Raw genomic sequence first — 17,260 nt, forward strand, 5'->3', positions numbered from 1 at the left:
GCCTGATGGGTTAAGACAGAGTAGTTTTTTCTGTACTGAGACCGCTGAGAAATTTTTTTCTCCCATTTCACAGGCCAGAAGGGAAGAAATCTGCAATTTTTGCTTCCCCTTCCCTCCCTGAGAGAGGTTTCTCTGGAATTGTGAGATGATTCAGGACGTACCCTGTCTCTGGTGGCTCTGCCTGCTCCCTCTGCAAGTTAGGCAAAGGTAGCAGAAATATTTCCTTTGGCAGCTTGGGTGCAGAGCTGGGCTTATGTCCAGCCAGCCAGCCCCTTGGAGCTAGTCCTGCAGCCTTGTACTGCTCTCACCACAGAAGCTCTGCTTTGGGTCAGCTCCTTAGCACAGCAATGTGGGAGTGGGAGAAGAGTTCGTTAGGTGGGTGAGGGAAAATGAGAATTTATTAGCAGCTCAGCTCTCCAGTTGAGGTTAAGGACAGATCCCCCTTCTGCATTTTTGCCTCCTAGGGTCAGGATGAAGGACTTAGCTGGAAACACTGGAAGGAAGTTTAACAATATGGAATTTCAGAATAATTTCAGAAGCTGTGGAAGAAATTGGAGCTCACTAAAACAGGATAAAACAGCAAGCCAGAGCTGCTTCTCAGTCCTTAATGTTGCAAGAACAGAGGCAAGCATCATCAGGGCCTGGTTGGAATTGCTGCCTGTGCTACACTTCCTATAAGTCTGACTTGTTTATTAGCAAAAGTAGAGGTCAAGGAGTATCCACATACAGCTGATTCCCACTGCCTCCTCACAGACCACTGAAACAGCTTGTGTGCCCTGAACTCCTGGTTCACCCTGGAAGCACCTCTTAGTCTTCCTACCCCAGACACCAGTCTGAGCCCATCCCTGGACCCTGTCTACTCTTTCCTAAATCCCACAGGTTTAAGTCATGGGTTACTATTTTATTAATTCAACTTCATCCCAGCCTGATGCTCCTGAAGGAAGAGACCTCCTTCTCCATTAAGTGCAGGTCACTATTGTCTGAAGTGACCACAACAAACAAATCTCTTTAAACATGTTCCACTTGGGTCTCTCATCCCCCGGTCCAGCTGACAACTTGCCAGGCACACAGGTCATTTGGAATACAATAAAGAGGCAAAAAAGAAAAACCTTGAAGCCAAGACGACTCTGCTTTTAACTCTCCCAGGGTGGAAAAAATGGTTGATTTCGATGACTGGTACCCTGAGTACTAGTTTAGAAGAGCTTTTTCCTTCCCCATTTGAGTGCAGTGCACACTGTTATTTATCAAAGGATGCCTATGCAAGCACAGATGCTTTTGGAAACAGAGTGACCTTAGCAGGATTGTGCCAAGGCTTATGGAGTCAGTTTTAGGCGAACAAACACAAGGGGAAAGTATTCCATATCCTTGCCTTGCTCTTGGTTCTAACATGACCTCCAGGAGTTTGCGAAGATCAGACAATGTTAAAAGAATGGCAAAATTCACTATGGGTTTAAAAATCCCTCCAGGCCCTTCAAAGTTTGTGCTTACTGCCAGGCAGAAGGTGACATTTGCCAGCATATTTTTATGACTGACTTTGAGAATGTACAGAGTAAAAATTCAATTTTGGTTTTTTCCCATGTTCAGCAAAAGAGCAATTTTGCCTCTCTCGCTACTCTTAGTCACCAGAATTCCCTTCCGAATCTAACTTGCCCCATGGGGTGAGCCTGCACAAGTCCTGTGAAACCCGAGCTCCTTCCCTCCATTCTCCTTATTACTGCAAACTGCTGTGAGCTTTGGGATTCTGTATCCCAGGGGGCAGGAGCATCTTCAGCTTCTCGGGAGGTCTGAAATCCAAAAAGTTGCAACCAGCAACTTAAAAAAATGCTTCTATTTTGCTGTAAGAGTGTTTGTGTTTGTCCTTGCATGATGACAATCCATACCTGCAACATAGGGTAAGTGCCTGAACTGCTGAGTCTGTCTCCCCTTGAACTAGGAAGGCAATGGTGGTGGGGTATTTGTGTTATATTCCTCCTATTCTTATCCATACTGAATTTTAGACAGCATCCTTTCAAAGCCAAAGGTATCAAGGAACATTCCTGGGCACTGGACATCAGTGGTCTGCATAGTCAATTTGTTTCCTGGTTTTGGCCTATGTCCGCGAACAGCCTCTCGGGCATTTCCCAGCTAGAGCACGGCAGAGGCTGGTCACTGTTCTCAATAGGCGTTCTGCATGCGGTCAGACCTTTTTTTCCAGAGGGTAAGAGTGTAAGTGTAGACAAAGGCTGTTCTGTACCAATTGACATTGGCCCCAGAAACAGTGGCAGGTGTCCTTAGTTTGCTGGTACAGACAGTTATGATGCAGACAGTGCAGTAGTTTATTTTGTAGGGATGAGCTTAAGTGGAAAGGGACCCCACTTGCTTTAGGAACCCCTGAAAGGTAATAGTCTTCCCCTCTCTCCCACCCAGTCCTCCTTAGAGGGTCTGGACCTACTCCTTTTTAAATCAGATGGTATTTTGGGAAAGTAATTTTTTGCCCCTTTCACTTGTAGCTGGTGAATTTAATGCTCTCAATACACTGCAGATGATCTAGAGGATTAATGGGTAGATGAGGGCCTTCAGAGCTGAAGTTTGGTAGAGGGAGCTCTGACTGGAGCAGGAGCTGAAAGGACAGCTACCTTGAAGGTGGCCAGCAACAGGATAAAGAGGAGATAGAAAGAAGACGTTCAAGCACAGCAAGTTTTAATAGCAGGTCAGAGCTCTGTGCTGCTCTGTGTCTGTGAACTTACATAATCATTCTAAATAAGACAGAAGAAGCCATTAATAAGTAAACAGCGACGAGGAGGATCAGAGAGGGAATGAAATGGCTGGTGGTGTTCATGTCAGAGAACTGAAATATTTGTGGAGGGCTGATGGTTTGCAGAAACTTGAGCATTCCTTTTTGAGCTGCAGCTGTGGTGGGACACTCCTCTGCTGCTGCTGGGTTCAGCTTGCAGAGCAGGCAGCAGTGGAGGGACAGCAGGGTGTGGCTGCATTACCCTTTCTGTGCCAGCATCTGCTTGCTCAATACAAGCTTCAGGTGGGCAGAGCTTTCCTCATTGTAACAGAGACATAGCACTCACTCTGTGTGACACAGAGTTTCATGGCTGCTTTTCTAGAGATGGTCATTATTGTGTCCTGGGGTTGAAGGATGCTCTCCAGAGTGTGGTGTCTTTGACTTCTGCTTGGATGCACTAGTTGCTAGTAGAGAAGGGGATCTCCATCAGCCCACAGCCTGACAGAGCTGCTCAACAGCTCATGAATGCATGTCCCTTTTTTCCTTTTTTTTTTTTTTTTGGGGGGGGGGGGATGTATGGTGGTTTCTCACAGCCCTGTCTCCCCCCAGATGAACCGTGTCTGCCTGCCAGCTGCGCAGCAGAGTAGCAGGGCAGTGAGGATCTGGCTGCTTGCTAGCAGACCTCAGGAGAAAAGATTAGGGCAAGGGCATGAAAGTCTTTTTCGTGGGAAAGGAGGTGTAAAAGTTGTGATATGTGAGGGGGCTGACCCAGAGGCCCACGGGGTGGGCAAAGATTGAGGCGGGAAACGGGAGCTGGAGACACAGCGGGGGGGGGTGTCTGGGCTTGGCGGCTGGAGGGAGCAGGACTGCTTCATTGAGCACATTGTGCAAAGCACAGGCGAGCCTCTCCCCTCCGATGGGCAGTGTCTCTGTGAATTGCTGTCAAAGCAGATGAAATTTCACACCACACAAATTTTTGAATTTAAAAGGGGAGGGAGGTGGGTAGAAAAGCAGGAGAGGAGGAGGAAGGGGGAAAAGACACAGCCTGGCCGGGTGCCAGTGCCTCTTGCTAACGCCACGGGGAAGGTGGCATCCTTCCCTGGCGTTCCCTCCGGCCCCCACGCTCCCTGCTCCCTTTCACTTTGGTCATGTCTCCCAGAGGCACAGCGCGCTCTGTCTAGAGCTGTTTACAGGGTGATGGTTTGTTCGCTGTCTCCTCATCTCCTTTCTCACAGAATGAGTATCCATTCCTCCTCTGCTTTCTGTCTTTTAACCTCTCATTCTTCTCCAGGTCTCCTTCCCCAGGTTGCTTTACCCCTTGTTTTGCCTGATCCCTCTCCTCTGTTCCCTTACCCCAGTGGCCTCCTGTCCTGCACTATCTGTTCTCCTTTCTCTCATCTCCACTCCTGCCTCCCACATCAGTGCTCATGCCGTCATCACTCTTTGATCCTCTCCTCGTTTTTCCACCTCTTACTTTCTTTCCACCTTTATTGCCTGTTAACCCTGTTGTGGCACTCAGGAGCTCCTTATTGTTAATCCCTTCCATCTGCCTCTCTATCCAGTCCTCCCCATGCTGTCTTCTGTGTTCCAAGCAAACACACCTCTTCACACAACAGCTCAGAACATGTCAAGGTAATATGTTTACACTGATCGAAACATGAGGCAGGGGTTGGTCCTGTTGCCTTCCGGACCAGACATGGTATGTGCTCTGACCCCTCAAGGTAGCTGGGGTACCTGAATTTTGCTGCCATTCCCCTTTGGCTGCAAGAGGTGGGTGGAGCCTCTCATCCCTCTGAGGCCCACCTGCCCATAGTACCCAGCCACCAAAGGAGTTGCAGAAATCTCCTACTGGCCCCTTTGCGAGCAAGTGAACGTTAGCCACAGAGGCCACAGGTGGACATTTCACCACAGTGTCCGGTGCTGTATAAAGCAATGACAGGGTTGTGATGCTGTGGGTCACCCATGGACTTCAAGCAGGATATAGCAAAAGGAAGTTGGTGTCCAGGATGCTTTTTGAGATCTGAAGGCTAAAGAATTAAACACCCCCTTCTTCTCTGGGATACCACTTGCTTTATCCCAAGTAGGGTTGTTTTATCAGGGCTTAGGAAGCCCAGAGGCAGGACCTGAGCTGCTGCCCCGGGCCAGCTGCCCCTCACATCTTGCCATGCTGCAGGAGCCCCTCATCCAGGTGGTTTTGTGGTGTTGGTGTCCCTGGGCTGTCAGGTGTACCTCGCTGTGGGTATGGCACCATAGCTGACGTGCTCCAGATGAGCAGGTGGCTGCAGCCCAGGACAGCTGTGTGCGGCTGTGCTACCTCTGCTCTAAAAACAGGATGAAACCTTCACTGCTACATGGTCCCAATTCTCACCTGCCTGAGCAGTGTTACATGGCCAGATCATCAGGAGTTTGGGATCTGCAGCCAACCGGGGTATCTCTGGAGGATGCTGAACAGTATGGTGTGGATACACCCACCTTTTCATCAGAAGGAAAGAGAAATTCTCTGACTTTTGAGGACAGATGCCCTCTTAATCTTGTTTTTCTTCTTTCTGTCCTACCTGTCCTGAGGTGTTCTTCTTTTTGAATCAACCGGGCCAAATTCTGCCCTGATGTAAATCTCTGCTGATCTAAATTGGTGTGATCTTGCAAAAAATCATTGAAGTGGCTCTGGATTTATGCTGGCTGTTAGTATGAGCAGGATTTGGCGCATGGAGTGTGTTAGCCATAGCTCACTGTGTCGTGCTCTGCATTTCCAGCCAGCACTGCAGGTGATAAGCAAATCCTGTCAAGAGGCGAGAGGGTCCCTCTGGAACCAGAAAAGTCTTCCCCTGGATGTCCTTTGCGTGGCCAAGTTAGCCAGCCAGGCTGCAATTTTGGGATGGACACAGTGGAAAGGTTGAAGCCCACAGGGTCCCACAAATGGGGTGGAAAATTTTCATTTAATACAATTTTGCATCTCACACTTTAGGGAAAACAGGAGAATGCATTTGTAACTGCTATTTCCTACGGGTGCAGTATAATACATACAGTATATGCTGTGTGCAGCATTGGGGGATGAGTCATACCCGTTCGTGACTCTTTGGTCTCAGTGCCTGGACAGGATGGACTCTGCACCTGCCACTTTGGGCTTTCCTAGCAAGGCGCGTCTCTCCCCAAGTGTGCTTAGGATCTGCTCCTCCACCATGGTCTCCTGTACCCTGGTCCAGGAGGATTAGGGTGGGAGAGGCATGGAGTTTCCAGCAGCCCTCCTAGAGGTGCCAAACTGGGCGGCTGTAAAAGCAACACATGCAATTCCAAAGCCATAGTGATAATTTCTAAGTGGCTCCTGTTCTGTCATCCTTCTCTCCCTCTGAGCTTTCTCCTCCACCCCAACCGCATTACAGATAAAAGGGTTAAGAGCTCACTCGGCCCCCCTGCTCAGAGAGAGGGCAGTTGCAATGTTGTATCTAGACCCAGTGAGGATATATATAAATTCCCTCCGTCTCTTCGGATCTATTTATAGCACAGCAGGCAGTGGCAAAGGCTCTCCTCAAGGCTTCATCTCCTACAAACAGTCTTCACAGACAGCAGAGAGATAAATTTAGCACACGAGATTTCTTAAAGAGCCAGCAGCTCTGCAGGGCTGCTCGCCTGCCCTGCTACAGCCCCCACCCTCATACCCCCTCTGGGGCAGCCTTCTCCTGCAGGTGCTTACCCTCTCCTTCTCCCTCTGCATTCCAATTTTCTGTCCAGCTTCACCTGTTCTCTCCCCCTTTCTGGTCTTTTTTTCTTTCATTGATGTTTTTTCTTTTTTTTTCCGTCTTTTTGCAGGTTCGCCATCTCATCCTCTCTGCTTTCTTGTTTTTCTTTTTTTTCCTCTCTTTTCTCTCTCCCAGGCCACAGGGCTCAGAAGATAAAGCTTTCTTGTTAACAGTTCACTGGTTATGCCTACATAGTAAAAAATGTGTAGCTTGATTAATGCCTTCCAGATGGTTAATTGAAAAAAGAGGGAGGAATGCACCAATCTCTCTCCCCTCTTCAGTACTCTGCACACATACATTGCACAGGAAGAAAACCGCATTAAAGGGTGAGGGGAGCAATACAGTTGAGAAATAGGGGCAGCCTGTTAACTCCAGGGCAGAGTTGCCAGGCTGGTGAATTAGCTGTCGATTTGCTCTGCCCCTGTTTCATGCCCTCTTCCCTCATCTATCCCACCCCAAAATTCCCCGTCCCAGAGAGCGATGCTCCTTCATGTGTAACATGTAATCTACACAAACCCTCCTCTCACCCTCATGTGAACCCCACTGTGGGCACTGTGCTGCTCTGCCCCCATCCCATATACTGACACTCCAAAAGCAACACCAACCCTCATTTTCTCCCCATATTTGTTTTTTGGGGAGGGATGCACAGACACACCCATGTGTCTTTCATGAATCTTGATCATGCAGCGGGTTGCACAAGGGTGCCTCCTGCCAGAGCTGTGAGCCCACAGGAGTGGAAGGGCCCCGTCAGTGGGATCTGGGCTTTTGGATTTGGCAGTGCCAAAGTGGGTGCAATGGAGGGGGCATGGGTGGGGTGGGTGGGGCGGCTGCAAGTAGGGTCATTGCGGCAAACTGGGAGGAAAGGGGGGTGATAATGTGGTCAGCTATTCTTCTTCATAGGTCGTTGCTGGGTAATTTAATCAATGCATCTTCTATTTTATGGACATGTGTCGGCTGTCTTCCTCTTACAAACTGACATGCCTCTCCTCTTCCCCCCTTCCCTGTAGCTCTGCCTACTCCCAGTTTCTTTGTCTCTCTCAAGGGAGAGACAGAGGAGGAACACAAATCCCTCCCCACCCCGTTAATAGATATACTGCCTTGCTGACGTGAGTCACAGAGGGTTTAAGCTGTGCAGTTGAGGGTGAGCGGCATACAGCCCCCCGCCCCGCACACCTCCCACTACGGATCTCCCTGGTTTCCAGGGAAACAGCAGCCCCAAATGCTGCCTGACTTTCACATCTGTCTTTCATTTCTCTCTTTTTTTCTTTTTTTTTTTTTGTAAGAAAAAACATGCAACTGATTTTTTCTTCTCCCTTCCCCTTTCAGGATCACCACCACGGCCGCTTGCATGATGGACCTGCGGAGGTACCCCCTGGACCAGCAGAACTGCACACTGGAGATCGAGAGCTGTGCGTATGACTTGTGCCTACCCTCTGCCATGTGGTGCTACCCAATGCCACCCGCCCCAGCTGCAGCTTCCCACTCATGGGATGCCTCCCAGGGGTGTTAAGGGCCACCCCTCCTGTAGGATGGCCCCTAGGGCAGGACCAGGCTCCATCATCCATACTCCATTCTGAGGGGTCCTCATGGGTGAAAGGCCCAGGAAAATGGAGCTATAGTAGCAGTCTAGGTATTAAAATCACTCTCACCCTCAGAAGGGTGGTGTAAGCCTTCCTTAGCCCTGAGAAAACCCTGGGAGCCTGCCCTCACTGGTGGCTGGCCCCACTCTGCGCAGGAGGTGGGACTCAAGCCCTCCCGCAGTCCCCCCCCCACCTGGATCTTCCCTTGACTCCTACGGAAACCCTCTCCTGACCACGCTGGCAGAGGAGGTCCGGCTCTCCCTCATAAAAATGCACCGCAGTATCCCCGCAGGAGCGGTCCAGAGCAGCAGATCTCACAGTAATGATGATGCAGCTTCAGTGGTGATTATCAGAGAATTGCTTTTTTCATAAAAGAGGTCCCACAGCATCCATAGTTGGAATGCACCGTGCTGCCTTCCCAGCCCTGCCTGCGCCTGGGAGCCCCCTTCTTGCTCACCACTCGCTTGCTCGGGATGCGCAGCCATCGTAGCACTTGGTGTGGCGGGTAATGGGATGTAAATTAGGTCCTGCTGGAGACACTAATGACATGTCATTTCTGGTACTCCTTAGCATTTTGAGAATAGTTTACGGTACAACCAAGAAAACAGAAGGCAGAGAATTACCCACAGTTCCCCATGTTGCAATTTTGTTCTTAATGGGACATGTCAAGCCAATTTGTTAGTCAAAGCTAAGTTTCCCTACAATATTTCTAAGATCCAGGCAGAGATGAAGAGATTCAATTGTTTCCTTCCTCAGAGCTTTTGTCTTTCAAACACTTGCGCATTTGAAGTCCGCAGGGCTCCATTTTGTTTGCTTCCAAGTCCACACAACGCTGGAATAGCAGTCCTTTCATGGCTGGCTTAAAAAACAAAGCATATAAAAAACCCTCCTAAAACAAACCACCAAAATAGCCCTTTTGTGGTGCAGGGGTGTTGGGTGTGTAAAGCAGCAGTGGGCAGCTGGGATCTCCTTCCCCACAGCAGCTTGGGGCACTTACCTGCAGGTCACAAGCCAGTCCTGGAACTGCCTGTTGATCCCATCTCTCCGTCCCAAAAATATCCCTCACTGCGCATACCCCCGCCTAGCTGTGTGCCAGGATTCAACAAAAACCTGATGAGGCAGGCAGTAAACAGGCTGTTAATCTGACGTTTTAAGACATCGTATCAATGCTTTATGATATTTCAAGTTGAAATGACTTGTCTTTGTGAAAGTTCTTTTACTTTTAAAAAATAAAATGGAAATTTGGTTTTCTTTTTAAAGCTAGAAATCAAAGTGAAACATTTATTTTTAGACTGAACAAGCTTTCCCTTTAGAATTACTTTAAAAAATGGCTTCCTAAAAAACATATTTGATTTCATATTGCATAATGCCATAATAAAAAAAAATACAAACATGGGTACCCAGTACCAGCAGATCATAGAATAAATGGAATAGAGCTAGTTAACTGTGGGACCTCCTAAAATTAGTTACTGTAATCTGACATTTTCATTGCTGATCAGGAAGTAAATTTGAAGTCAATGCTGTTAAATTTGTGGATGATGAAGATAGTTTGCGTGGCTTGCTCTCTGCAGATTTGAATACCTCCCAATTTGAACACATCCAGAATGCGATTTGAACACAGCTAAACGCGGAGGTCTGCGCCTGGGTGTGGGAGCACAGGCAAGGCTGCCAGACTGAGGGACTCATACCCGCACGGGTATTGACTGGGGGAAATGATGAAGGGATGGCAGCCCTGAGCACTGCTGATGGAGGTTTCATAGCAGGGCTTTGACAGAAAAGGCTGGAGCGAGCCTTGGTTATATAAACCGGGGAGCCGGTGAGTCAGAGCGGGGAATTGATTGGCCTCTGAATATGTCGCTGGTGAGATGGGGAAAGGGATTCTGTCTGTATTTGGTTTCCAAAATTTAGAAAGGAGTCAAGAAATCAGAATAAGTTGGGAAAAGATGCTAAAAAGCGGTTCAAGGGCTAGAGCAGATGTTTTGCAGTAAGAAACTTAAATAGCTCAATCTGGTTTGTTTACTGCAAAGTAAGTGGAGAGGTGACTTGTTTACAGGCTGGATGCACCTCTGCAGAGGGGAAGCACTGGGTGGAAAGGGCTTGATAGCCTCCTTGAAAAGTTCAGAACAACCACCAGAGTATGAAAGTATGCGCCAGGTGAATTCGAACGTAAAATTGCACACAATGTTTTTAGCTGTGAGAGTGTTTGAACCACTGGAATCAGCCACTGGGAGGAGTGGGGGACTTGGCTGTTTCTTGGTGCTTTTCACACTTGGACTCAGTGCAGACAGACGCTGCAGCCACGTGCAAATACCAGTTTCTGCGCTCAAAGCTGGGACGCTCAAGTCAGTGCAACAGCCTGTGACATCCCAGTGTCTGCAGCAGATGAGATAATAACTTAAGGGTCACAAATCTCTGTGGGCTTGTAGGTGTGAGTGCTTTACTACTTACCGCCATGGGAGCAGAAGCATGCTGTGCGGGAGGAGGTGGAGCCCTGACTTAGGTGATTTGCACCAGAAGCAGATCTGGCATGGCATTTGGAAGATTGTTACTATTTTTTAGCACCCATGAATAAAAGTAGTAATGACTGTCAGCACAAGCTGTGGGCTTGGAGCCTACACAGCCATCAAATAATTCAGTTTAGGAAGAAATCTCAGGGTGTCTCTAGTCCAGCCCCCAGCTCAAAGCAGGGTCAGCTACGAGATCAGACCATCTTGCTCACCTCTTTGTCCAGTCAGGAGCTGCAGGATGACACCATCCCACTAATAAATACACTGGTGCTGGTTCTGATGGCAGCTCTTCCTAGTGGATGCTAGCCTTGCTGGGTATTGCTAGCCAACTGCCTCTGCTGTGAGGGCTTGTGGATAAGGCAGGCTGTTGTGCTCCAGTGCAGGCTGTGAAAAAAAGCTGTCTGTGAGCATAGTTGAAGTTTGTGCTCTAAAAGAAGCCTTGCACCGTGCCACACCAAAGCTTGTACGTATTTTACTGCTTCTTTGCACACAGAGGTGCTCCCATGCAGCTCTGCACTTTGCTTAGAGGCCACCCCTTGTTTAGCAACAGCCACAGTGCTCCAAAACCCAGCTTGCCACATGGGGTGTCGATTTTTCAAGTGCAGATGAACCCTGTCTGGCATGCATAGTTTGAGGTTAAAGTAAGAGGCTGTAACGTTGGCTGAGTTAACAAATCCATTACTCTGAAACATAAGGTACAAGTATTTGTTACCAGCCTGGCAACCCCTCCTCTCTTCTCCAGTTACGGCTCTTTTCAGTCAGCACTTGGTAAAAGCAGACCCTGATCTCAGAGACGCTGTCCGCTTCCCGGCTCCAAATTTTGACTGAGAGTACTTAGAAGAGGGAGATGCTCTGATGCTCAAATTTCTTTTCAACTGCTGTTGTGAATCTTTTCCTCTCTCGGAACTTAGATGCTCTGTTTACCTGGTCCCCACCAGAATGTATTGTGTGGTCTCCCCCTTCTGGTAAAAAGAGGCAGTTTTTCAAAAGCAAAATGCCATGTTTGGTGCATTTGACAGAGGCTTCTGGTGCACAAGTCCCTGTCATGTCAGCCGTGGAGATTATGTAGTGCAAGTCAAGGTTTGATGGACCACTTTGCAACTTCTTCTCCTGAATACTAGACAGAAGTGGGAGTTCTGACCAATTTTTTCCTCTTCTCCTGGGGACTGTAGTGCAACGCTCAGCTGAAGATTAAAAGTACTTCAGCAGGGAGGGGCTATGCTTGCTAACTGATGGTGTGGGCTTTCCTTCAGATCTTCTTCCAGATCACCTTAGTGAAAATGGGGGTGTCACCTGCTCCAGCTTGTCAGCTTAGTTCTCTCTCTGTGTTTCTTCATCTCTGCAGATGGTTACACGGTTGATGACATTGTCTTCTTCTGGCAAGGAAATGATTCTGCTGTCACAGGGATGGAGGTGCTAGAACTGCCCCAGTTCACCATTATCGAGCAGAGGCTCGTCAGCAGGGAAGTGGTCTTCACCACCGGTGAGTCTCTGCTGAAGGGATGCAATGGAATGCGCAAACCTTCTGCTGATCAGTGTCAATGTGGTTGTTCCTGACTCAGAGGCTGAGGCGCTAACTTAGGGTCTAGGCTTCAACTTAGGCTCCTGTTCCTTTGGAAAAGAGGCATCTTCTGTGCCCACTAAGTTTGCGCAGTTTTTTGGCTGCTTCTCTTCAGAGACTTAGGGGATAATTTTTTTTTTTTGCTGCAGTTGTTTTCATTTCTTAGCCAAAACACCAACTGAGCTCAAAACAGAACCTCTTTAGAAGGTTCTCAGCCTTTACATTATTTTTATGTGGTTTACATCTGGCTTTCAAAGCTAATGTAGGTGCAATAGTAAGCAGAAGAATATATCAGTTGAAAAGCAAGTAGTCTATGAAACGATGCAAACCCATCTGTACATGGCAATAAAAAGATCTGGAGAGAATACCTTGGACGATTCAGATACTGCCAGCTGGAAAGTTACAGGGGTTTGGATTTTGGGTGCTGTCTTCACTTTGATCTGGCATGGAGTTCACTGCCAAAACAGTGTGCCACACACCTGTTATCTAGGACAATTTTTGAAATGTCATGAAATCACAGCCTGCGTCTATCAGCGGTGGTGGCAGATGGTGATGTTTGTACAATAGTGCCTCGGAGGCATGCTGGGAGCAGGGTCCCATTGCAATGGTAATCTAGAGACCCACAACAAGAGGCAATATTCCTCCAAAAGAAGTCTGCAGTCTAAATAGGTAAGACGTTCAAAAAAAAGACTGGTGAAGTACTGTGTTCAAGCTCCACAAATGGCACATAATGGCGAGAGAAAATAACCTCCTTTTTCCCAGTCTACCTCCTTGATCATTAAAGACTGTTGTTCTCTTGTTACTTTAGCTGCCAACCCACGATTACACCCATATTTCAGGCTGCTGTGTTGCCTAAAGGATGGAGGTGGGAAGGAGGGGTGTCTTGGACCTTGTTTCACAGCAATGAGAGAGGCCCTGCTTTGTCCCTATCAGAATGACCCTGCTCCAGTGGAACAGCTGTAAAAGCACTTACTGTTGTCACTGTTCCCATTGGGTTTGCTAAAAGATTAAAAGGAAGTTGCAACAAGTTGGGGAAAAAAAAAAGACCTACAGTACTCTATTTGCATATGAATTTGCCCAGTCTGACCATAACCCATTTTTAGAACAGCATGGGAAAAATATGATTCACATCTTCATTGTTGTTTGGTGGAAAGGCTAGTACATGAAACACTGGAAAATCATCTCGCTGCATCCACATATAGGGTTAAAGTCTCCTGTGTAAGCCTGTATCAAATTGGCACATACCATAATAGCAATTTCAGCACTGAACATTCTCCCATGATGTCTGATATAATAATGTAACTTATGTAGAGTTTCCTTTCTTCTTAATGTACTGAGCCAACTGAGCAGACTCTGAAGAGCCCCCTTCCAAAAGCTGATGAGTCTGCAAAACCAAATGAAGAAAAAAAAGAGATTTCTCATTATCCCTGCCTCTTGAGAACATTTTCCAAATAAAATTTAAATTCCTAACCTAAGCTCTTACCATAAATATAGCCTTGCCTGCCTCTTAAACAACATCTCCCTTTAATATCTCATTGACAGGTTCATACCTGCGCTTATCCTTAAGTTTCCGGATTAAGAGGAATATCGGTTACTTCATCCTGCAGACTTACATGCCCTCTATTCTCATCACCATCCTGTCCTGGGTCTCATTCTGGATCAATTACGATGCTTCTGCTGCACGAGTGGCACTGGGTAGGTACCTCTCAATTCTATGTTGAAGAAGGTGTTTTCTCGAGGGAGATCTGCTAGAACAGCTGTAAGAAAGAAAATACCATTTTCTTTAACAGGTAGCAACTAAGCAAACCACATAGGTCTGTCAAACTTGTCGTCCCAAATGAAGGACATTTTTCCTGAGAACAAACTTCAAATTTTCAGCCAGAAGAGCTACTTCTTTTTTTTCCAGAAGTATCAGTACTTCCCAAGCTTGAGTCTGTATTGTTTGAATCAATAAAAGTTCTACCATAAATTTCTGTAGGTGCAAGTTTAAACTCTATTACAAAAGCATAAATGGTCACAGCATCTGAGCTGTGAGACTCTGACATGCCATGAGCCCACCACTCCCTCCATTCTGGTTTGTACTTGGTTTCTTAAGAAGAGAAGTCTGAGCACCTCTTGGTCAACAGGTGTGCCAGGACCAGTTAGCTGGATGATAAATGCTGAGGGTGGGTGGCCAAAGAGTAGTAAAAGTGGTGAGTGAATGGATAAAAGATAAAAAAAATAAAGGAAGTGGCACTACACATTTTCATGATAGTTTAGGCCCCATGTAGACACTTTTTGTAGCTGAAGATGTTCATAACCAAGGTAAATGTGGGACAGTAGTTAAAGTTGAAGTTCTTAAGCACATGCTCCCCTAAATAGGAATGTTTTCCTGTAAGAGAAAAAAAATGAGGTCTTTTAAGCAACAGAAGGGAAGTGGAGGTGGATTGCAGATGAGGATTTTGAAGAAGGAACAGGAGAAAGGAGGCTGGCTGGCATATGAGAATGGAGCAATGCAACATGATGGAAGGCTCAGAGGAAATAGAGTCAAGGAGGGAGAAGGATTTCATCTGTGAGTAGGAAAAATCTCAGAGAGGCAATGGAGCATAGGTAGAGGCTGGATCTTACAGAAAAGGTTGGAGAAGACAGAGTTTGAGAAGTCTCAGGGGAGGGATGGTCTGTAAAAAGATATAAAATAGATGATTTAGATGTGCTTGCTTGGAGAGGCTGGAGCAAGGAGACAGGGAGGGAACAAGAACAACATGGTAAATTAAAAAGGTAAGTTACATTGACAAGAGTATAATCAGTGAGAGAAGAAAAAGATACCATGGCAGACATTGCTGGCACAGTGAAAGTATAAGCAGAAGGGTGGACGTGAGATGCACTGCTGTTGAAATTCTGCTGACATCTGGAGTCAAAGGAGAAGGCAAAAGAAAAACATTGTAGATCAAAACTGGAAGAGCTCTCCCTAAACTATTCCTGACAGCTCTCTATCTAAACTGTCCTTAAAAAGCTCAAAAGAAGGAGACTCAACAGCTTTCTCTGGGCATTTTATCTCCAGATTTACCTGCTCAAACGGTCAAAAAGCTCTTCTTTGCCTCTGTCCTAAGTCTCCATTGCAATTTGTCAAATTCTTAATGGAGATGTGGAGAACATTCTATTCCCCCTTTCTTTGCCCCAGATTTCTGTATATTTAGACTACTGTCTAAATATAGACAACATAATACATTGTATGTGTATAAATATCTCTCCCTTCTGTTTACTCTTCCATGAACTGAAGACTATTATTTCTTTAAATCTTTTATCAGGAATGACACTAAAGACACAATGAGGGTGAAGGGGAAACAGGACGAGCAGAGGTCCAGGATGAACAGAGAGGTTTGAGAGCCATCACTGTAGAAGTAGGGCTGAAACCAGAAGAGCAAATCAGGGCCATGGAGACTAAGAGAGCTGCCAACAGAGAGATGAGGAGGAGGGACACTAGAAGAAAAGGATAACGGCAAGGTAGTAAGAAAAGCAGGACAGCTGAGCTAGAGAAGCACGAAAAGAAGACTAGGTTGAAGAGGAAAAGTTACTGCCTCCAAAAAAAGCATGAAGACTCATTGCCATCTTTTTGAAGCTGGCAGAAGACTGTCAAAGAGACAGATCTGAGGCCACTCTGACAGTCCAGAGAAGGGAAGAGGTTGGGAAGAAACTGAAGAAGAGGACTGAAGCTGTGAGAGTAATCATGGTGCATCAGGCTCTTGGGGACTGAGTAGATGAGGAAAAAAGTGTTCAATGAGATCAAGAAATGTTTATTTAAGATGCATGAAGTATGAGTAAGCCTAAAAAGGAGAACGTGAGAACCATGGGAGGAGTGTGTACAGATGATAATTGAAGATGTGAGTGGTAAAGTTGGTGGGAAGAAGGTGGGAATTGTTGAGGTCAAGGACATAGACAGAAGACTAAGAGGCAGGCAAAAAAAGAGAGTGCTGTGAAGAGAAAATCTCTTCACTCTTTCTCCTATTCATGGCACTGGAAATACACAGCAGATTATAAATTCATGTCAAGGATACTGAGCCATTCAGTAGTACCCAGGGAAGCCTGATGAGTTCATGAAGTGGAAAAGGGGAGAAGAGGTTGAGAGACTGTTTGAATGTTCCCTCCAGGCTGAGGGAAAGAAGGAGGATCAGGGAGGACTTAAAGAACGAAGGTCCAGAGGATGTTGATCTCCATTGTCCTGATAATACTCAGCTTTGACATTTTATCCCACTGTTGGTGGCTGGTTTATTTTCTGCAGTGATTTGTACTGGGCAGATGAGCTTAGAATTATGACAACTTTCTTCCCAGTTGCCCTGCTCCTGTCCCTCCTGAAGTTGTCCAACTGGGAGGAGGGATGGGGAAGCTGAGCGTAGCATTTCAGGAAACCTTGGTAACAGAGCACCTACCCTCTCCTTACAGGGGTCACCACGGTACTTACAATGACTACCATCAACACCCATCTGCGGGAGACTCTCCCCAAGATCCCTTATGTCAAGGCTATTGATGTTTATCTCATGGGCTGCTTTGTCTTCGTGTTCCTGGCACTCCTGGAGTATGCTTTTGTCAACTACATATTCTTTGGGCGAGGCCCCCGGCAGCAAAAGAAACAGAGTGAACGGATCAGCAAGGCCAATAATGAGCGCCACCGTTATGAGGAGAAGAGGGTGAGAGAGCAGGTTTGTCCCCTTCTTTCATTGTGGCAGGAGAATTCAGACTCTTCACTGTTGAATCAGTCCTGGGTGAGTTGTGGAGCAGCCTTTCTCATCATGAGAGATGAATTCCAGTTCCTCTGTCTCATGATTGCAGGGAACTTTTTCTCCTTTATCATTTTGTCATCATCCTCAAGGTAGTCTCATCAGGACCATACTCTTGCATGGGGCAGGTATACCCAAAAGTACCCCTGTGGCTTTTGGTCCTATGATGTTGGCAGAATCACACTACCCCACTCAAAAGTTTGCTACGAGCACATGTGTCTAGTCCTTCAACTCCAGCATCAGTGGACAACTTTTCAAACACACAAGTCCAGGTTCAGAGCTCACAAATGACCCAATCAGTGGTATTGTTACACAGAAAACAGTTCAAAATCATCCCTGATGGTGCGGCCCTGTGTGCATTGTGCACAGGACATCCCCGCTACCTTTCTCTCTGTCTTTCCTGTTGTA

General features: G+C 46.9%; 1 protein-coding gene across 2 annotated transcripts in view; it reads left to right on the plus strand.

Annotated features, from left to right (window-relative positions):
• LOC104042409 (gamma-aminobutyric acid receptor subunit beta-4) overlaps nucleotides 1-17,260 on the plus strand; it is an 86,857-nt gene that overhangs the window by 58,150 nt on the left and 11,447 nt on the right. The window contains exons 5-8 of one of the 2 annotated variants that reach the window (XM_064463168.1): nucleotides 7,777-7,859; nucleotides 11,883-12,020; nucleotides 13,641-13,793; nucleotides 16,518-16,774. In XM_064463168.1, coding sequence (XP_064319238.1) covers nucleotides 7,777-7,859; nucleotides 11,883-12,020; nucleotides 13,641-13,793; nucleotides 16,518-16,774 — 631 coding nt within the window. The remainder of the gene's footprint in view (nucleotides 1-7,776; nucleotides 7,860-11,882; nucleotides 12,021-13,640; nucleotides 13,794-16,517; nucleotides 16,775-17,260) is intronic. The other variant, XM_064463169.1, reaches the window with a different exon arrangement.

This window comes from Phalacrocorax carbo, chromosome 11 (genome assembly GCF_963921805.1).
Source record: "Phalacrocorax carbo chromosome 11, bPhaCar2.1, whole genome shotgun sequence".
NCBI classification, from domain to species: domain Eukaryota; kingdom Metazoa; phylum Chordata; class Aves; order Suliformes; family Phalacrocoracidae; genus Phalacrocorax; species Phalacrocorax carbo.